Source organism: Cetorhinus maximus, chromosome 16 (assembly GCF_964194155.1).
Source record: "Cetorhinus maximus chromosome 16, sCetMax3.hap1.1, whole genome shotgun sequence".
NCBI classification, from domain to species: Eukaryota; Metazoa; Chordata; class Chondrichthyes; order Lamniformes; family Cetorhinidae; genus Cetorhinus; species Cetorhinus maximus.
This window is the reverse complement of record NC_135894.1, coordinates 29,546,498-29,569,478: the sequence shown is the minus strand read 5'-3', so window position 1 is coordinate 29,569,478 and position 22,981 is coordinate 29,546,498. Positions and strand designations below refer to the sequence as shown.

The 22,981-nt window shown below is 42.2% G+C and overlaps 1 protein-coding gene across 1 annotated transcript in view; it reads left to right on the top strand.

The window, feature by feature from the left end:
* The window catches only part of slc9d1 (solute carrier family 9 member D1), a 73,462-nt gene extending 51,318 nt beyond the window's left edge, over positions 1–22,144 (top strand). Inside the window, exons 11-13 of the mRNA XM_078559599.1 lie at positions 4,688–4,767; positions 16,327–16,476; positions 16,595–22,144. Of these exons, the coding sequence (XP_078415725.1) occupies positions 4,688–4,767; positions 16,327–16,476; positions 16,595–16,708 (344 nt within the window). The 3' untranslated portion in view covers positions 16,709–22,144. The remainder of the gene's footprint in view (positions 1–4,687; positions 4,768–16,326; positions 16,477–16,594) is intronic.
* Positions 22,145–22,981: the final 837 nt, after the last annotated feature.

Here is a 22,981-nt window from a genome sequence, read left to right as displayed (position 1 = left end):
GGAATGTTAGGGATAGTATTCTAGAGCAGTATGTTGAGGAACTAACTACAGAACAGGCTGTTTTAGATATAGTATGACGCAATAAAAAATAGCTAATTAATAATCTTAAACAAAAACAGAATTACATGGAAAAACTCAGCAGGTCTGGCAGCATCGGTGGAGAAGAAAACAGTTGACGTTTCGAGTTCTCACGACCCTTCGGCAGAACTGAAGTATAGTTAGGAGAGAGGTGAAATATAAGCTGGTCTAAGGCGGGGGGAGAGAGAAGTTGAGGGTGGGGTGGTTGTAGGGATAAGCAAGCAGTGATAGGAGCAGATAATCAAAAGATGTCACAGACAAAAGGATCAAAGAGGTGTTGAAGGTGGTGATATTATCTAAGAAAAGTGCTAATTAAGAATGAATGGCAGGACACTCAAGGTACAGTCCTAGTGGGGGTGGGGTGGACAGACTAACAAAGTATTAGTTGTAGATTTAAAAATAATAATCTTGTTGTAAAAGAACCTTTAGGGATGAGTGACCATAATATGATAGAATTTTACATTATGTTTGGAACTGAGGTAGATCAATTTGAAGCCAGGATGTCAAATTTGAATAAAGGAAATTATGAAGGTATGAGGGACAAATTGGCTGAGGTGGATTCGGAAAATATATTAAAAGGTATGATGGTACATAGGCAATGGACCTTGAAGAATTTAAAGAAGTATTATATAGTTTACAGCAATTATACATTCCTTTAAGGCACAAAAGCCCAAAAATAAAAGTCAGTCAACTGTGGCTAACAAAGGAAGTTAAGGATTGTACAAGATTAAAAGAAAATGAGAATAGAATATGAACATAAACTAGCAAAAAAACTAAAAATGGACTGTACAAGTTTCTATAGGTATGTTGAAAGGAAACATTTGGCTAAGGCAAATATGGGTCCATTACAGGCAGAGTCAGGAGAATTTATAATGGGGAATAGAGAAATGGCAGAGAAGCTGAATGATTACTTTGTGTTTGTCTTCACTGAAGAAGATACAAGAAATCTCCCAGAATTAGAGACCAACAGGACTAGGGAGAATGAGGAATTGCAGGAAATTAACATTAGTCAGAAGGTTGTATTGGAGAAATTAATGGGACTGAAGGTTAATAAGTTCCCAGGAACTGGTATTCTACATCCCAGGGTGTTGAAAGAGGTAGCTTTGGAGATAGTGGATGCTTGGTGATCATCTTCCAAAATTCAGTCACTCAAACAGACTGCACATTTTGTTCTTCCGATCTGAGATCCTCCCATACTTTGCTGATCTAATCCCTTATTATCGGTGTAACACCACCTCTTTTTCCTTTTAGACTGTCCTTCCTAAATGTTGAATATCCTTGAATATTCAGTTCCCAGTCTTGGGCACCCTGTAGCCATGTTTTCATAATGGCAATTAGATCATACTCATCTACCTCAATTTGTACCTTCAAATCACCTTCCTTGTTGCGAATGCTGCATACATTCAGGCAGAGTGCCCTTAACTTAGTCTTTTTGGCATTATTCCACATTTATAGGCTTATTTGATGCTCGCCTTCATTTCGCCTGCCTTCTAGTTTCAATTACCACTTTTCTACTTCCTGTTACGAGCTTTACTTCCTTCCAATTTGAGCTACCCCTCAGTTTCTCACCCCCCTGACAAGCTGGTTTAATCCCTCTCGAACAGCACTAGCTGATCTCCCTGCAAGGATATTAGTCCCAGCTCTGTTAAGGTGGAACCCGTCCAGCTTGTATAGGTCCCACCTGCCCCAGAACCGGTCCCAATGTCTCAGAAATCTGATGCCCTCCCCCCTACACCAATTCTCCAGCCACATTTTCAATCACTCAATCCTCCTATTCCTGTGCTCACTAGCACGAGGCACTGGGTTTAATCCTGAGATCACTGCTCTTGACGTCCTACTTCTTAAGTACCTTCCTAACTTTCAGGACCTCATCCATCTTTCTACCTATGTCATTGGTACCAATGTGGACCATGACCTTTAGCTGTTCACCCTCCTACGTCTGCTCTGTGACATCCTTCACCCTGACACCAGGGAGGCAACACAGAATCCTGGAGTCACATTTACTGCCGCAGAAATACCTATCCGATCCCCTGACTATTAAATCCCCTATCACTGTTGCTCTCCCACTCTTCTTCCTCCCCTCCTGTGCAATTGAGCCACCCTTGGTGCTATGGACTTACCTCTGGCTGCACTCCCTGAGGAACTATTGCCCTCACCAGTATCCAAACTGGAAAATCGATTCCTGTGCTATCTACCTGGATCTCTTAGACTGCCTGACGTCACCCGTTCCCTCTTTGCCTGTACGATCTTAACCTGCACTGTGACCACCACTTTAAACATGCTATCCGCATAGTTCTCTGCCTTGCAGATGCACAACGGTCACTCCAGCTGCTGCTCAAGTTCCGAAACCCAGAGCTCAAGCTTGTGCAGCCAGTGACACTTCCTGCAGATGATAGGACACATGATACATCCATGACTTCCCACATACTGCAGGATGTACATTCCACTGCGCCGAGCTGACCTGCCATACTGTAACTTTAAGAACTATTTATTACAATTAGAAGAAGAATAACTTACCAGTTACTCACCAATCAGCTTCTTACTCTGTAGCAAAGAACGAGTCAGCTATTGGAGGCTAAAAAAGATAGATAAAGAAAGGAGCGCCTCCTTCCCCTCTTCACTGAACTCCCTCACTCATAAAACTCCAACCTAAGCACACTAATGCACCCAAAGCAGCACTCTAGTGCAGACCAACAGGCAAAAACGAAAAGTTAATATGATTGCAACATTAAGTGAGGTTACCCTTTCCTTACAAAGGTTTCATAAACATTTTCTTCATTGGTCACCATTATACGATCTCTTTAGCAGAATCAAAATCTACTCCAAAACAAGTTCACGGTTTGTTCTTGGTACTTTTGTCCATCCCTTGTACTGAGGTGGTGGTTGTTGGGCCTGCTCCTTGAACTGCTGCAATCCTTATGCCGGTGGTATCCCTCAATCCCTGCTCCTTCAACAGCACCTTCCAAACCCGTCGCCCCTGCCACCTAGAAGGACAAGGGCAGCAGATGCATGGGGATACCACCACCTGTAAGCTCCCCTGCAAGCCACATACCATCTTGACTTGGAAATATATCGCCATTCCTTCACTGTCACTGGGTCAAAATCCAGGAACTCCCTCCCTAACAGCACTGTGGTTGTATCTACCATATGTAAACAAATATACAATAAATGCTGGCCTTGCCAGCGATGCCCACAACCCATGAGCGAATATAAATTAATAAATGATAAGGAATTTTAAGATACTGACAATGAAAGAATGGTGATATACTTTCAAGTCAAAATAGTGAGTCCAGTGGCAAGGGCACCAATTATATCATGTGTTTTTGTCTTGATTGGTGTTGAATGTTTTGAGTCCTATTGTGGCTTTATTCATTCACACAAGTGTTGAGCATTGCATCACACTCCTTATATGAGCCTTGCAGATGTTGGAGAGACTTTGCAGTGTACCAGACTGTGTCTTATTCTCGTAACTATGCTGTTGATATGGCTGCAGTGAAGATTCTGGTCACTGACCCTCACTGTGTTTCTGTTATCATTGTAGTGTTGCAATTATAGTGCCATTGAAAATCAAAGGAAAGTGGCTAGGCTTTCTCTTGTTGGAGATGAGTGCAAATATTAGCACCCACTTATCAACTTAAACCTGGATGTTCCGTTATAGATTGGCATCAGTTTCCTCGTTATTGGAAATGTTTATCAGTGAACATCCTGACTCATGACAGAGGGATGGGTATAAATGAAACAGCTGAAAATAGTTGGGTTGAGGACACATCCCAAAGGAATCCCTGTGTCGAAGCCTGGCCTGGGGCTGTGAAGATTGGTCTTGGATGACCATCTTCCTGCTTGTCCTGTTTGACTAATTAGAGGTTTCCCCTCGGCCTCGCTGACCTTAGATTTTTAGGGGTTCCTTTGTGGATGTTGCCTTGCCATTGCAAGCAGCTATATCCACATCCCCTATATCATTCAACTCTGTCTCCACGTCCAAATCAAGCCTCCAGTGAGGTCAGGAGCTGCGTGGATCGAGTGGAACCTGCATTGAGTATTGGTGAGCAGAGATTGATGAGTAGGTGCCATTTGATAGAACTGTTGATGATCCTTTAATCATTTTACAACTAATGAGAGGAGTCTGATAAGTGCATATTTGGCCAGGTTAGAGAGATTTTTTTTTCACATCACTCCTCAACCATTTAAACTCAAGTTCATGAGATCTGTTCCCACAATTTCACCTTGCGAGCCCTGTTATTGTTTTTGTGAAAAAATGCACATTTCCCCATCCAAGGTCAAGTGTAATTTTCCAGAGGCTCAGTGCCCAAAACTGTATATGGTGCTGCAGAGGAGGTCTGGCCAAGGAATTGCCCTCGGTTTTAAGCTCCACCTTCCTTAAGATAAAAATCAAAGTTTTATTAGTCTTTTTGGTAACTTGTCCTGCTTATGCACCATCTTTTAGCCATCTTCAGATAATGGTTTATAATGTGAATTGTATTAGCCAGGGTCATGGGGCAAGATATTTGATGAGGTGAGTCACTCGGTGGGAGCGACAAGGCGGGTCGCTCTACTTTACCTGTGTTTTAAGGAATGACAATTATAATTATCGCCCCTTTGTCCTTTACAGGTCTTCATGTCTTCCCAACATTTGTGCTTTATGAACTGACTGTCCTAATGTGCCTTACACTGGCCGTGGTGGTGTCTAAGGTAATGTGCTTAATGCAAGTCTCAAGGAAGAGTCTTTAGTTCTGAACCGTTGACTGACAGACTTCTGTTTTTTCAGAGTCTGGATGCCCTATTCCCTATTGAGTATTTCCATCCTATGTGTTAGTTCGTAGATTTCCAGCACTTGCAGTGTTTTTCTTTTTTTCAAATTTGATTTTGATACTGAATACTTGGCACTGAAGAAAATAAAGGTGGAAATTGCAGAGGCACTGGTCATCATCTCCTATCCACCATAGATACAGGGTTGTGCCAGAGGACTGAAGAATTGTAAATGTTATACCCCTGCTCAAAAAAGGAGTAAGGATGAGTCTAACAACTATAGGTTTATAATTTTGACCTCAGTGATGGGGAAGCTTTTAGAAATGATAATCTGGAAGAAAATTAACAGTCACTTGGGCAAATGCCAGTTAATTAAGGAACACCCAATAGATGGTTTGGGCCCATACTCATTGGAGTTTAGAAGAATGACAGGTGATCTGATTGAAACATGAGATTCTGAGGGGATGTTTCCCCTTGTGGAAAAATCTAGAACTGGAGCACCATTTCAAAATAAGGGGTCTCCTATTCAAGACAGAGATGAGGAATTTCTTCTGAGAGTTGTTAATCCTTGGAATTCTCTACCCCAGAGAGCCGTGGAGGCTGGGTCATTGAATATAATCAGCGTTGAATTAGACAGAATTTTGATCTGTAAGGGGGTCAAGGGTTATAGGGGGCAGGCAGGAAAGTGGAATTAAAATCACAATCATATCAGCTACGATATTATTGAATGGCAGAGCAGGCTCATTGGGTTGAATAGCCTACTCCTATTCCTTATCTTTTTATGTTTACCTAGCTTGCTTGAGTTTTTTGATGAGGTTAAAGAGAGGGAGGATGTGGGTAATGCAGTTGGTGTGGTGTACATGGACTTCCAAAAAGCATTTGTGAGCAAAGTTATAGCTCATGAACAAAAGGGACAGTAGCAACTGGGATACAAAATTGGCTGAATGACAAAGTAGATAGTGGTGAATGGTTGTTTTTCAGACTGGAGGAAGGTTTATGGTAGGATTCCCCAGGCTATGGTGTTGGGACTCCTGCTCTTCCTGAGCTATATTAATCACCTAGACTTGTGTACAGGGCACAATTTCAAAATTTGCTGATGAAACTTGGAAGCATTGTGAGCAGGAGAGTGTAAAACGTCAAAAGGACAGACAGGTTGGTGGAATGGACAGACAAGAGGCAGATGCAATTTATTGCGGAGAAGTGTAAAGTGATTCATTTTGGTGGGAAGAATGAGGAAATAATATAAAGGGTACAATTCTGAAGCAGGTGCAGGAGCAGAGGGACCTGGGGGTACATATGCATAAATCATTTAAGGTTGCAAGCACTGTTAAAAAAAACCATAGGGCATTCTGAGCTTTCGAACATATGAACAAGGATCTGGAGTAGGCCATTCAGCCTCTCTAGCCTGCTCCACTATTTAATATCATTGCAGAATTTTAATGGCACAGAAGGAGGCCTTTTGGCCCATGTCTGCACCAGCTCTCCACATGAGCCATTGCTCTGCCTTTTCTCTGTACCCCTGCACATTGTTTCTATTCAAATAATCATCTAATGCCTCGATTGAGCCTGCCTCCACCACACTTCCTGGCAGTGCATTCCAGACCCAAACCACTCGTGTGAAAAGGTTCTCACGTCACATTTGCAAATCACTAAATCTGTGCCCTCTTGTTCTTGATCCTTTTTTGAGCGGGAACAGCTTCTCCCTATACTTTGTCCAGCCCCCTCATGATTTTGAGCATCTCTACCAAACCTCCTCAGCCTTCTCTCCAAGGAGAACAGTCCCAACCTCTCCAGTCAATCTTCATAACTGAAGTTTCTCATCCCTGGAACCATTCTAGTAAACCTCTTCTGTACTCTTTCCAATGTGTTTACATCCTTCCTATAATGTGGTGTCCAGAACTGTGTGCAATATTCCAGCTGAGGTCCGACAAGTGTCTTATATAAATTCAGCATAATCTCCCTGCTATTGTACTCTATACCCCTATTAATAAAGCCCCAGATATTATATGCTTTATTAACTGCTCTCCACCTGTCCTGCCACCTTCAATGGTCTATGCACATATACACCCAAGTCTTTCTGTTCCTGTACCCCGTTCAAAATTTCACCCCTTATTTTATATTGTCTATCCATGTTCTTCCTACCAAAATGCGTCACCTCACTTCTCCACATTGAACTTCATCTGCCACCTATCTGCCCACTCCACCAACTTCTCTATGTCCTAATTGCCCTCCTCGCAGATCACAACACTCCTATATAATATATATATGGTCCTTGTACAACTGAAGCATAACCTCCCTCCTTTTGTATTCAATTCCCCTCGCAATAAATGTTAACCACTGTTAGCTTTCCTAATTACTTGCATACTAGCTTTTTGTGATTCATTCCAGATCCCTCTGCACCTCGGAGCTCTGCAATCTCTCACCATTTAGATAATATGCTGCGTCCTGCCAAAATGAACAATTTCACATTTTCCCACATTATACTCCATTTGCCAGATCTTTGCCCACTCACTTAACCTAACTATATCTGTTTGTAGCCTCCTTATGCCCTCTTCATAACATACTTTCCTACCCATCTGTCTCATCAGCAAATCTGGCAACCATCCCTACAGTCCCAGCATCCAAGTCATTTATATAAAAGGTCCCAGCACTGATTCCTTGGCACACCACTTGTTACATCTTTCCAACCTGAAAAAGACTCATATGCTTACTTTCTGCTTCCTGTTAGCCAGCCAATCTTGTGCCAATATGTTATCCCCTATACCGTGAGCTTTTATTTTCCACAATACTTGTTACCTGTATCCTCAATAGTGAAAACTGATGCAAAATACCTGTTCAATTCATCTGCCATCTCCTCGTTTTCCATTGTCATTTCTCCAGAGTCACTTTCTATAGGACCAACGCTCACTTTGTTAATTCTTTTCTTTAAATATTTATTAAAAAACTCTTACTGTTTATATTTCTAGCTAGCTTTCTCTCATGCTCTAAGTTTTCCCTCCTTATTAGTCTTTGTCATTCTTTGCTGTTCCTCATATCCTGTCCAATCTTCTGGCCTTCCACCTATCTTTGCACAATTATACACTTTTTCTTCAAGTTTGATACTATCTTTTACCTTTCTAATTAACCATGGATGGTGTGTCTGTCCCTTGGACTTTTTCTTACTCATGGGATTGCACCTATTCTGTGCATTTTGAAATATTTCCTTAAATATTAGCCACTGCATCTCTATTGACATATCCCTTAACTCAAATTTGCAATTCACTTTAGCCAGCTCACCTTTCATGCCCTCATAATTGCCCTTATTTAAGTTTAAAAACTTTAGTCTCAGACCCACTCCTCTCTTCCCTCAAACTGATTGTAAAATTCAATCATGTTACAGTCACTGCTACCTAGGGGTGCCTTCACTATGAGATCATTAATTACTCCCATCTCATTGTACAATACCAGGTCTAGTATAGCCTGCTGTCTGGTTGGCTCCAGAACATGCTGTTCTAAGAAACTACCCTGAAAACATTCAGTGTACTCATCTAGGCTATCTTTGCCCATCTGACTTTCCCAGCCTATATATAAATTAAAATCTTCCATGATTTTCACTGTGCCTTTCTGACAAATTCCAATTATTTCTTCCTTTGTGCTCCATCCTACCATGTGGTTACTGTTGGGGGCCTGTACACAACTCCCATTTCTCAGCTCTACCTAAACCATGGTTTCCTGAACTTAATTCAGTGCTCTCTATTGTGCTAATACCATCATTAACTAACAGAGCCAGTCCTCCACCTTGTCTCTGCTTCCTGTCCTTCTTAAATATCCTATACCCTTCAATATTCAGGTCCAAATCCATGTTCTCCTGCAGCTATGCTTCTGTAATGGCTATCAAATCATAATTATTTATTTCTATGTGCACTCTCAGTTCATCTGCTTTGTTTCAAATGCTGTGTGCATTCAGATACAGAGCTTTTAGTTTTATCCTTTTTGTAACCTCTAGTTTCATCTGTTGATTTACTGTTAGATTTGTACTCTATCCTTTCCCAGTCTGTTTTTCATTTCCCATAATAACACCTTTTTCTTGTCTCTGCTCTTTAATTTACTACATCTTCCCAAATTTGATCCTTTGCCCCCACTATTAAGTTTAAAACCCTTTCTATTGTGGCATAGAGTACAAAAGCAAGAAGGTTATGATAAACCCATTTAAAACTCTGTTTTGGCATCAATAGGAGTATTGCATCCAGTTCTGGCTGCTACACTTTAGGGTGTGAAGTCTTCAGAGACATTGCAGAAAAGGTTCACAAGAATTGTCCTAAGGATGAGGAACTTCACTTACATAGATAAATTGGAGAAGTTGATGTATTTCACAATAAGAGGTTGTGATGGAAGAATTAATCCAGGCTGGTGGTCTGGTTCAAGCTGATTTATTTTCAAGACAATTCCTCAGTGCTACTAGCTTCCACACAAAGTGTCCCAGCTGTATCTTTTTATTCTATTTCAATGGGATGATCAATGTCCATCACCTGTTTAACTAGCAATTGGTTTTAGCAAGGTGATTGCCCTATTAACAGTTGGGGCTGTTCTTGGAGAAGAGAAGGTTGAGAGGAGGTATTCAATAATAGAGGTATTCAAAATCATGAGGAGTCTGGACAGCATAGATAGGGAGAAACTGTTCCCATTGCTGGGAGGATCGGAAACCAGAGAGCACAGGTTTAAGATGATTGGCAGAAGAAGCAATGACTACATGAGGAAAAAATTCTTAATGCAGTGAGTGGTTAGGATCTGGAATGCACTGCCTAAGAGTGTGGTGGAGGCAGGTTCAATGGTGCCTTTTGAAAGAGACTTGGGTCATTGTCTGAAGAGGAAACATTTGCACGGTCATGTGGTAAAAGGCAGGAGAGTGGCAGTAGGTAAATTGCCCTTGCAGAGAGCCGGTACACACGACAAGCTGAATAGCCGCCTGTGCTGTAACTATTCTATGATTCTGTGAAATAAACACAGAAAAGGTGGGAAATACACAAAAGCTCTGGCAGCATCTCTGGAGAGAGAAAAACAAAGTTAACGTTTCAGGCTGACGAGCTTTCACCATAACCGTTCTGACGAAAGCACGTTGACCTGAAAAGTTGTTAGTTGCTCTCTCCACATATGCTGCCAGAGCTGTTGTGTATTTCCTGCTTTTTCTGTGTTTCAGGTTTCCAGCATCTGCAGTATTTTGATTTTGGTATTATGATTCTAATGATGTGGGCAGCACTCAGAAGGCAGCATTTGTGGCTATCCCTCATTGCCCTGAGAATATGGTGGTGGGCCTTCTCCCACAGTGTTAGAAATTCAAGGATTGATGGAGTGTTGATCTATATCTGAATCAGTGTGGTGAGTGATGAGGCCTACTTAGAGATTTTGGTGTTCTGGCAAACTGCTGCTCTTATCCTTCTCAATGATGAACGATCGTGGAGGTGAGGGGTGCTATGGAAGTGCTGCAGTGTACGCACTCAATTGTGTATGCTTCAGCCAAGAGGGTATCCAATCCAGTGTACGCACTCAATTGTGTATGCTGCAGCCAAGAGGGTATCCAATCCAGTGTACGCACTCAATTGTGTATGCTGCAGCCAAGAGGGTATCCAATCCAGTGTACACACTCAATTGTGTATGCTGCAGCCAAGAGGGTATCCAATCCAGTGTACACACTCAATTGTGTATGCTGCAACCAAGTAGGTATCCAATCCAGTGTACACACTCAATTGTGTATGCTGCAGCCAAGAGGGTATCCAATCAAGTGTACGCACTCAATTGTGTATGCTGCAGCCAAGAGGGTATCCAATCCAGTGTGTACACTCAATTGTGTATGCTGCAGCCAAGAGGGTATCCAATCCAGTGTGTACACACAATTGTGTATGCTGCAGCCAAGAGGGTATCCAATCCAGTGTGTACACACAATTGTGTATGCTGCAGCCAAGAGAGTATCCAATCCAGTGTACACACTCAATTGTGTATGTTGCAGCCAAGAGGGTATCCAATCCAGTGTACACACTCAATTGTGTATGCTGCAGCCAAGAGGGTATCCAATCCAGTGTGTACACACAATTGTGTATGCTGCAGCCAAGAGGGTATCCAATCCAGTGTGTACACACAATTGTGTATGCTGCAACCAAGAGGGTATCCAATCCAGTGTACACACACAATTGTGTATGCTGCAGCCAAGAGGGTATCCAATCCAGTGTACACACTCAATTGTGTATGTTGCAGCCAAGAGGGTATCCAATCCAGTGTACACACTCAATTGTGTATGCTGCAACCAAGTAGGTATCCAATCCAATGACAGGGCACTGGTCTATCCTGAAAATTAAATCACTTGCTTGTATTCAAAAACATTACCACTCTCGCTAGATTAATAGGTCATGAATGCATCGGTAAGGTCAGTATTACAGGTATAATAATTTGGATAAAATGATGGCAGTATTAGCCAGTGTAGCGCAACACTGAATTTAATGCTTTCTTGCTTTCGGTTATTTGATATGTGTGACCAGCCATGTGCTACTGAACCTCCATGTAGAGCAACAGGTGGCTTTTTCAGCTTCTGGACTGTGCTCTGCTCAGGGTGAGTACTGGTTTAGGTTTGTCCATGGCTTACTCTCCAAAAGTTAAGAATCCTTTGCCTCCTGCTGTTGAAAATGTTACAGGGCAGCTGGGCACTTGACAACAGTATTGAGGGGCTAGCATTACCTGTGGAATTGTGTCACAGCAACTTCAGGACTAGGGTGGCAAAAGAGTAATTGGTAATGTTAGTTGTGATGATTTACCTCAGAGCTTGACTTTTTGAGGATTGCAAGTGATTTCTGACTTCATGTGCTGGGGTACCCAAACAAGTATACACCAAGAGTTCCCCCATACTGCCTAATTACTACTTCAATCTTGGAAGAGTGCTTTCCTTCTATGTACAAGTGTGGTAATGTTTCTATTTCTCACACTGTGCCGGAGTAACATTGCCAATCGCTGCCGGCTTAATGGCTGTTTGTCTTCTGTGGCCCATGCTTCTGAAGAGTGAATGTAGAATGCGCAAACTAGCTTCATATGGAACCTTACAGCTAACCATCTGGGCTGGATGTTTTACACAAGTCTGGAGATGCAAGCTAGAGTCCGGCACACTCTTCCACCCAGTTCCCCAGCAGTGTTCTGCATAAAACATAAACATAGAATCAGTTGAACCTGCCTGTTGTATGACCATTTTTATGGAGGTCATCGTAAACTATCAGGATTGCAGGCTGCACAGTTAAAAATAAAATCTAATTGAGGAGAGTGCAGGGTAGGACTTCAGGGAGAGAATTGGAAGAGTTGAGGCTGGATGTAACAAAAACATGGAAGAGGGTTTCCGCGATTGATGGGCTAAGACAATTAAAACAGACATTATCTTGCACCATTATCTTGCCTGCCTGATTGAATCATAGAATAGTACAGCACAGGAGGCTGTTTGGCCCATCGAGTCTGTGCTCTTCTGAAGAACAATCTAGTTAGTCCCATTCCCCTGCTGATTTCCCATATTCCTGCAGTTGTTCCTCATCTTTGGAAACAGTTTCTCTTTATTTACTCTATCTCAACTCTTCATGATTTTGAACACCTCTATCAAATCTCCTCTTAGCCTCTTCTGTTCCTAAGGAGAACAACCCCTGCTTCTCCAATCTCTCCACGTAATTGAAACCACACATCCCTAGCAGTTCAGAGAAGGTTTACTAGATTATTACCTGGGATGGGTGGGTTGTCTTATGAGGAATGGTTGGACAGGCTGAGCTTGTATCCGCTGGAGTTTAGAAGAATAAGAGGTGACTTGCTTGATATATATAAGATCCTGAAGAGTCTTGACAGGGTGTATGTGGAGAAGATGATGCTTCTTGTGGGAGAATCTACTAATAGGGACCACTGTTTTAAAAATAAGGGGTCGCCTATTTAGGACAGAGATGAGGAAAACATTTTTCTCTCATTGGGTTGAGAGTCTCCGGAACTCTCTTCCTGAAAAGGCAGAAGAAGCAGAGTCTTTGAATATTTTTAAGGCAGAGCTAGATAGATTCTTGATAAGCAAGGGGTGAAAGGTTATTATGTGGAGTTGAGGTTACACTCAGATCAGCCATGATCTCATTGAATGGTGGAACAGGCTTAAAGTAGTCTACTCCTGCTCCTAATTAATATGTTTGTATGATTTTAATAAACCTCCTCTGCACTCTTTCCAAGGATTTGATATCCATCCTTAAGTGGTACATACTCCAGCAAGGGCTGAGCTAGCCTTTTATAAGGGTTTAGCATAACTTGCTGGCTTTTGTACTTTGCGCTTCTATTTATAAAGTCCAGGATCCCATATACTTTTTAATTGCTCTATAACATAACATACCACCTTCAAAGATTTGTGCATATGTTGTAAAATTGTACAATTTATCTTAGGTTGTCACTTCCTGCCAAACAAGTTGCCAGGTGGCCATTGTTAACAAAAGTTAAAGGGATCCTTGCCTGCCATCAGGGAAAGCAGGATTGGAACTTGACGCATATTTTTATAACAACCAGTCTGGATTTTGAGTGGTAAAGGATACCGAATGTAAGGTACTCCTGTCATAGCTTCTGCAAAAAGGCTGACTGCTGTTGTGAAGTGCTACTTGTTATCTGCTCCTGATGCTGCTATCCTTCTCCTTTTAAGACAATGCTGCAGGACCTTCCCATTTGATTAGCTCACCAGGTTTCTTGCCTCCAGATCAGTGAGTGGCCCTGCTGGGGAGTTATTTCACATTGGCTGATGAATCAGTGCTCCTCCATGTTGAACACCAGTTGGAGGAAGCATTGAAGGTGGCAAGGGTGCAGAGTGTACTCTGGGAGAGGGACTTCAATGTCCATCACCAAGAGTAGCTCAGTAGCACCACTACTGACCAAGCTGGCCGAGAGCTAAAGTACATGGCTGTTAGACTGGGTCTGTGGCAGGTGCTGAGGGAACCAACAAGAGGGAAAAATATACTTGACCTCATCCTCACCAACCTGTCTGCCGCAGATGCATCTGTCCATGAAAGTATCGGTAGGAGTGACCTACACAGTCCTTGTGGAGATGAAGACCCACCTTCACATTGAGGATATCCTTCAGCATGTTGTGTGGCACCACCACTGTGCTAAATGGTATACATTTCCAACAGATCTAGCAAATCAAGACTGGGCATCCATGAGGCTCTGTGGGCCATCAGCAGCAGCAGAATTGTACTCTAACACAATCTGTAACCTCATTGCACAGCATATCCCCAACTCTACCATCACCACCAAGCCAGGGGATCAACCCTGGTTCAATGAAGAGGGCATGCCGGGAGCAGTACCAGACATACCCAAATATGAGGTGTCAAGCTGGTGAAGCCATAACACCGCACTACTTGTGTGCCAAACAGCATAAGCAGCAAGTGATAGACAGAGCTAAGCGATTCCACAAACAACGGATCAGATCTAAGCTCTGCAGTCCTGCCGCATCCAGTCTTGAATGGTGATGGACAATTAAACAACTCACTGGAGGAGCAGGCTCCACAAATATCTCCATCCTCAATAATGGGGGATCCCAGCATATCAGTGTAAAAGATAAGGCTGAAGCATTTGCAACAATTTTCAGTCACAAGTGCCAAGTGGATGATCCACCTGGCCTCCTTCTGAGGTCCCCAGCATCACAGATGCCAGTCACAAGCCAATTAAATTCACTCCACGTGATATCAAGAAACAGCTGAAGGCACTGGATAGTGCAAAGACTATGGGCCCTGACAATATTCTGGCAATAGTACAGAAGACTTGTGCTCTAGAATTTGCCGTGCCCCTAGCCAAGCTGTTCCAGTACAGCTACAACACTGGCATCTACCCGGCAATGTGGGGAATTGCCCAGGTATGTCCTCTACACAAAAAGCAGGACAAGTCAACCCGGCCATTTAACATCCCATCAGTCCGCTCTTGATCATCTGTAAAATGATGGAAGAGATTATAAACAGTGCTATCAAGTGGCACTTGCTTAGCAATAACCTGCTCACTGATGCTCGGTTTGGATTCTGCCAGAGCCATTCAGCTTCTCCCCTCATTACAAACATGGACAAAAGAACTGAATTCCAGAGGTGAGGTGAGAGTAGCTGCCCTTGACATCAAGGCAGCATTTGACTGAGTGTGACATCAAGGAGCCCTAGCAAAACTGGAGTTGATGGGATTCGGCGGGGCAGGGGGGAAACTCTCCACTGGTTGCAGTCATACCGAGCACAAAGGAATATGTTTGTGGTTGTTGGAGGCCAGTCATTTCAGCTCCAGGACATCACTGCAGGAATTCCTCAGGGTAGTGTCCTAGGCCCAACTATCTTCAGCTGCTTCATCAATTACCTTCCTTCCATCATAAGGTTAGAAGTGGGGATGTTCACTGATGATTGCACAATGTTCAGCACCACTCGTGATGACTCAGACACTGAAGCAGACCAAGTTCAAATGCAGCAAAAACTGGACAATACCCAGGCTTGGGCTCACAAGTGGCAGGTAACATTCATACCACACAAGTGCCAGGCAATGACCATCTCCACCAAGAGAGAACCTAACCATCGCTCCTTGACATTCAGTGGCATTACCATCACTGAATCCCCCATTATCAACATCATGTGGGTTACCATTGACCAGAAACTGAACTTGACTAGCCATATAAATACTGTGGCTACAAGAGCAGGTCAGAGGCTAGAAATCCTGCAGTGAGTAACTCATCTCCTGACCCTCCAAAGCCTGTCTATCATCTACAAGGCACAAGTCTGGAATACTCTCCACTTGCCTGGATGAGTGCAGCTCCAACACCACTGAAGAAGCTTGACACCATCCAGGACAAAGCAATCCACTTGATTGGCACCACATCCACAAATGTTCACTCCCTCCACCACTGATGAATAGTGGCAGCAGTGTGTACCATCTACAAGATGCACTGCACCAAGGCTCCTTAGGCAGCACCTTCCAAACCCACGACTACTACGATATCATAGGACAAGGGCAGCAGATACACGGGAACACCACCACCTGGAAGTTCCCCTCCAAGTCACTCACCATCCTGACTTGGAAATATATCACCGTTCCTTCACTGTCGCTGGGTCAAAATCCTGGAACTGCCTGCCTAACAGCATTATGGGTGTACCTACACCACACAGTCTGCAGTGATTCAAGAAGGCAGCTCACTACCACCTTCTCAAGGGCAATGAGGGATAAGCAATAAATGCTGGCTCAGCCAGCGACGCCCACATCCAGTAAATGAATTTTTAAAAATTATCATCAGGACATGACCAAAATGGAAAGGGATTCCAAGCTGATTCCACGGCTGCCAACCCATGCACTTCACCTGTCCAAGTTATTGAAAAGACCAAAATTATCCTCAGCAGCCACAGACTTTGTAGGGATATTGGTTATGGAAATATCTATGTCATACAGTGCAATGACCCAGAATGCACATGATTGTCAAGAAAAGGTGCAGTGAGTAGTAAAGTTAACACTTGTTTCCTCTTCTAGTTTATCTTAGCGGTACTTGTCCTCTCACTGATCCTACCAAGAAACAACAAATACATCAGGTGGATAGTTTCTGCTGGTTTAGCGCAAGTCAGTGAGTTTTCCTTTGTTCTGAGTAGCCGGGCTCGTAAGTCGGGGATCATCTCTCGAGAGGTAAGGTCATTTGTAATTGCTCACCATCAATTTATGTTACAATTTGATGTGTTCTGAAAAGTATTTCTATTGCCTGTGCTACAAAATCTAAAATTATGCTGCTTTTCTGCCTCTGCAGGTGTACCTCCTCATCCTTAGTGTAACTACCTTAAGCCTTTTACTCGCCCCGGCATTGTGGAGAGCAGCAATTTTGAAATGTGTACCTAAACCGGACAAGCGATTAAGCACGTGACAGAGGATGGACAAGGTGGTTTTCCAGTCGCTTTGTTTGTTAAATTTCAGAGGCCAATACAGATTTAAATCCTGTTGTCGATTCCTTAAAGGATCACCCTTTCAATAAGCCACAATAACTGTGCACAATTCAGTTTTCCCTACTTCTTCCCAATAGCCTAGCTTAATTTTATTTTTATTTTTATTCCACCATGCCTTTGACTGACAACTGGATTCTGAAGGGAATTGGTCGCTTCTGTTTGAACTCATTACTAAAACACTTTATCGGTACTGCTTTAAATATATTTTTTTCTTTATTTTATGGGACCTGGGCATTACTAGCAATGGCAGCATTTCTGGCATTCAGATGAAGAAACGTGCTTCTCGGAGTAATATGAGCACCAAGTGCATTGAACATCTTCAAGACGCATATTCTCTCGATTAGCAATGAAGGGATGAAATAAGATTTAGTTTTTCTAAGATTGTGATGATTTTTGAATATTGATGATGTTTGGGAGGTGGCAGTGCTCTGTGCCTCAAATCAGCCAATCAGATTGGCTTTCACATTATTGAGCCACACAGTAGATTTCTGAACAATGGAATGACCTAGCATTTTTTCGAGAAGACTTATTTTGAACGCTGCAGAGTTTTTGGTAGTATTCTGGTATAAAGGGATGAATGTCACAGTAAATACTGCTCAGCTGCACTGACTCGTGGTCAACCAACTTCTTGATTTTAAAATTTCCATCCTTGTTTTTAAATCCCTCCATGGCCTCGCCCTTCCCCATCTCTGTAACCTCCTCCAGCCCCACAACTCTCAGATACCTGCACTCATATAATTCTGGTCATGAGCATCTGTGATTTTAATTGCTCCACCATTGCTGGCTGTGCCTATAGTTGCCTGGGCCCTAAGCTCTAGAATTCCCTCTTTAAACTTCTCTGACTTTCCATCTCGCTTTCTTCCTTTAAGGCACTCCTTACAATCTACCTCTTTGACAAGCTTTTGGCCTAATATCTCCTCACGTACCACAGTGTGACATTTTGTTTTATAATGCTCTTGTGCAGCTCCTTGGGACATTTTATTGTTAGAGTTACTATATAAATATAAGCTGTTGCTAGTGCAAATCCTTTCCCAGTTTCATACCTGTCAGATTTTCTGAAGTTACTTCCTCCAGTTGCTAAATGAAAGGAAATGTATTTAAGAGAGGTGATAATGACATGGTGACAGCATGCATTAACATATTTCCCATTGTGGCTTCCTTAATGCTGGATGGTTATCACATCCATATAGTAAAGGCAGAAATGAATTTAAAGTTACCAGGACAGGCAGTGTAAAATCCCTAGTCCTGAACTTATAACAGGGTCACCATCTGCTTTGTGCACTCTGCTGTAGGGCTCTCACTTTTGGCCCTAATTCTGATGTTTCTGTGTTTAAGAAGAAGAAGAAAAGGAGAATTGGGAAAATAACAGGCTGGGTAGGGATCAGCCTCTTTTCCATTTATCTTTGTCATTCTCTTGACAGCCGTGTCTTCAGCTGCCTTGGCCCTAATCTCTGAAATCCCCCCATAAACCCCTATTTTTCTACCCCTCTCTCCTTTGTCATTCCTTAAAACATATCTCTCAGACCAAGCTTTTGATCACTTGTCCTATGTATCTGTCTGAGGTCTAACATCAAACTTCGTCCACTGGAGCTCCTATTGCAACCAATTGGGATATTTTACGATGTTAAAAGCGCTGTGTAAGTTCATGCTGTTAATTAGGTTATGGCTGATCATTACCTTAACTCTACTGACATGTAATTTATGCAGGCAAATTGACACTGTTAATCTCTCTTTACAACTTTCTATCCCATCTGCACTACTTATTGTCTGTACATAACTTAGTGTCTTCAGAAAATTTGAATGTATGGCTCTCTATTACTTCATTAGTCATTTATAACTATTGTGAAAAGCTGAGGTACCAGGACAGGTTCCTGGGGGGACACTTCTCATCATACCTTGCCAATTGACGTACATAACCTATTACTAACCCAAACAATGGGAGACTTTTTTTGAGGGTCCCATGTATGAAAGGCTGTGCATGAAGGAATCCATCTTGTAAAGTGTATTTGGCTTTAACTTCTTGTGGTGCGATTGTCATATGGGGTCAGGGAATGTGATTGACCATTCTGGAGATGCCACTTCCTACTTGGTCATCCCCATTCACCATACCTGGGCACCTACCTTGAACCATCTTTACCTGGTCATCCCATCCACCATACCTGAGCATCTACCTTTCTCTTCCAAATGTGCTCCTTATTGGGACCAGCGAAACATCTACTGATTCCTTAAGAAATGTAGAGGGCTGCACCCTTCTGGAAATCACTTGGACACTAATGATTCTTAACCTTGAGCTTTGTAGACTAGTGTTTGTTGTTCCAGTGGTTTCATAGTATATTTTAGAGGATGCATAGGTTTGTCCCTTAGGACCTTTTGAGACAGGATAAATAGTAGCTGCATATTCAGTGAGCCACCACAGAGTGCTCAATCACAGTCAGTTGTACTAAAAGACAGTGTTGCTGTGGCATTGTTAACCGGATTCTCTCACTCTGACGGTCACACTTCTCACCATTTAAAATGCAGCTCAGAACATACATTGAAGGAACATTTACTTGATTTTTACGTCTGTTTTGGTCACTCTGTCCTGGCTGAGTGATTCCACTACTGTTGTCAAGACCCAAGTCCTTGTGTACCTTGTGGTTAAAAGCCAATGTTTGCTTTGTTATTTCTCGTCCTGGAAATATCTCTCCAACTCCTTCAAGACAACATGGCAGCAGTGTCCTAGGCTTATTTTTGGGCATGAGAGGAAGGTGGGAAAGGTGTTCGCTGGAGCCAGATATTGTTGCCCTACTGGTCAGTCAGGACCTGTTACACTTTTACCTGGTTTGAGCCAAAACCCTGAATCATTCAGTTAGCACCTCTGGATTGAGATTGGTGACCGGCTTATTTCTCGTCGTGTGAAAGCTAAAGCTCCATCCTTTAGTTTGTTAAATACACAGGAGCAGCATCACAGCCCTGCTCCCAGCAAATTGCAGTGTTTCCATTACACTTTCTTTTTCAATCCAAAATTGATATTCTTTAGCTGGAACATGTTGCCTGAGAATGTGATGGAGGCAAATTCAATCATGGCTTTCAAAAGAGAATTGGATCATCATCTGAAGAGAAAATATTTGCAGGGCTACAGAGAAAAGGCACAGGTCAGTTGCTCTTGCAGAGAGCTAGTACAGACTCAATGGGCTGAATGACCTCTGCTGTAATTATTCCATGATTCGGCACAGAATTAGCAAGTTCTGAGCTATCCCATTTCCCAATTATAACTGCCAGTTCTTAATGCTTCACTGAAATTCGAGTTACTTACCAGGAATTTCCTTGGTTCTCTTGATAGGTTGCCAAAACTTTGGCAGAAATCCTGGCCATATGGTGTAAATGGCGTGTCTGTTGAGGTTATGGCAGCCAATTGGCAGAACTCTGAGGAGGTTCTAAGCTGTGATGGTTTACATTTTCATTGTGAAGATATATAAAGTTGTATAACCTGCTCTCTCTACCAGTTTAGAGCATTGTGGAACTTATGTGAATATAGAAATGTGACGAAGCCTTTAACTTCAGTTTTATGCTCCTTGAGACACCTCTGCTTCAGTCATTTTTTCCTGATGTTGGCTATCATTGCGATTTGTATTTAAGTTAATGAATTAAACCGAAGGTTTCCAACATAGTTTTATGTTGACCAAATTTTAAAAAACAATCAAAATGGCAAACTATGTATTTATTCATGATGTGGCTATTTATTTAAACAGAAATAGGACCATCCTTCCACTCCCCTCCACCCCAACCCCCACCCTTGCTGGAGCTGGGATCCCTTCTTTCCCCAGTTTGCTGGAATCCTTTGCTCCTGGAATGCTTGTTCTTCAGGATTGTGCATTTCCTGCTCCTGCAGGCCAAGAACACACAGCCCACAGCTGGGTTAAGTTAGATCCTTGCCTTCTCATCCACAATACGGTCTGCCAGAGGTGGGTGTTACCATCCACCCCACGTAAACCCTGTCAACATCATAAATGGAATGGGCACCACGATATGTAATTTTCCCTGACCTCAGAACATGAGGGGTGCACTGAAGAGTAAGGGGACATTCAACCCTGCCAAAGCTCCCAGCCCCATAAAGCCTCCCCTGCAACTTCTGGACTTACTTTCCAGATACTAGGACCCAAAATCAAGCCAGGGATCCTAAATGCCTTCAGATCCCAATGGAGAGTTGTTAATTTACTACTGAGAAGTCAACACATTTTACTTCGAATGCATCACTCTTTCTTGAATGTTCTCTATCCATTAAGGTTGTCAGTTTTTACAGAGCTGATTACTTCTTGCTAAATGTCCATGACATTTTATGGAAGATTCAGCACTTTATTTGGAGAACGTTGCATTTTAATTTGAGTAATAATTACAACATTCTGACAGCTGATTCATTATCTTTTACTGAGAGTCAGTCCACTGGATGGGGCACTGCTCTTGATTGAAAAGGAACAGCTATAGGCTCCTGGACAGGTTCGAACTTGGGTAGCCAGACACTGAAGAATAGAACACTAAAGCTTAGCCTTTGTAGATGTAATAAGTTTTTATTTGCAGAGCCTCAAACAGCATTTTGTGCATCTCCAACCAAGAACCACACTTTCAGCCAGCTCCACCTGAGCTCAGGTGTGTCCCCAATTAATGCCCACCAGCTAACTGATATACAATTAATAAATTCCTCCTTTAAATGAAAATAAGATGACAATTTTTTTTGTGCAACCAACATTTAAAATAATTAATAACTTCTATACTTTGTACAAAGTATTACATTGTGTGATGATCCTCCTACAGGACCCCTAACAATTTCTTCATACATTTACTTAGTAAAACAGTCCGAGAGTTGATGGCTATCCTTTCATTTAATTTTAGATATTTCTTATCCCATATTTGTTTCAAGCTGGCAAGGCCAATCCATAAGTTTTTCTCAGTCACACTTTGTGTAGGGTGAACATTATTCCACAATGACCAACTATCTATATAGTTATCTTATCTTCAAAAAGCTGTCTTCAATATTCCCATTGATGGAACTTGAACCTGCAGTCCATAACTTCGGAACTCAGTGCCCTATCCATTGTGAAGAGTTTTATTTTATTGGATTTATTCAATATTGAAAACATTTACAATATTGTAATCATTCTATTTTACCAGACCATTACCCTTCTCCAGTTTCCTGCACCAAACAGTCATGACTATAACATGAACAACCACACCACCATACTGCCACTTTACCTAGTCATTCCCTCATCACTTGTTTTCAAAAACTAAAAGTTTAATTTGTTTTCCATGATATGTATTAATCTATTGTATTTTAAATTCTGTAATCCATAAATTCCTTTCAAAATAAAACATCCACAGTACCTTATCTTTTAGTCTATATTTAAAAGGCTTTTAGGTTTATTCTCCCCTTATAAAACAGGGCATTCTTTCATTGCACAGTCACAAATCTAGACTAACTGAACAGTAAATTAATCGCTGCTCTGCTAGGCTTGGGTGGAATCTCTTGCAATCCCCACCTCAAAATTGAGTCCCATGGGAGTCCCATTCTCGCTTTCAACCCCCACCTAGTAAGGAAGCCTTACACAGTTGTGGGAACGTATTACTTAAAACCATTTAACTGTAGGCGTTAGAGCAGTAAATGTGTCAGAGTCTTAGCCCATGTCCCACACTCTGGGCAAGCAGCTGCCTCCACTTGTCCAATCTTATCAAATATGACAACCATGGTAACTATACAGTAATGAGCTAGTTTAAAACCCAGTTCAATCCATTCTGAATACACAATTTGTCCACAATCTTTTCCATATTCTGTTAACGTCTAGCTTGTCAGCATGTTATCTAGCAAAACTCCTGACCAGCAGGTGTCTTGAATCTCTCTTCTCGAAATACTGCATATAAGAATCTGTCATATCGCAATTGTCAAATTGGACCAACCCATCTCCTTTCTCCGGCTGAAAAGTGGGATGCCTTTTAGTTCCTCTATAGATTTGTGCATTTATTTCTTGTATCCAACCGTGTGGCGTCATCTCATAATCTTCTCATACAAGATCCTTGTTGCTCTTTCCTTAACCTCCTGACTCTCCTCCCAAACCATTTCCCTCATGATCATCACTGGCAACCATTCTAAATACATCTTTCACACATATAATACCTGCTTCTGTAAAAACTTGATTAAATAATGCATTCCCTTTGACATTTAC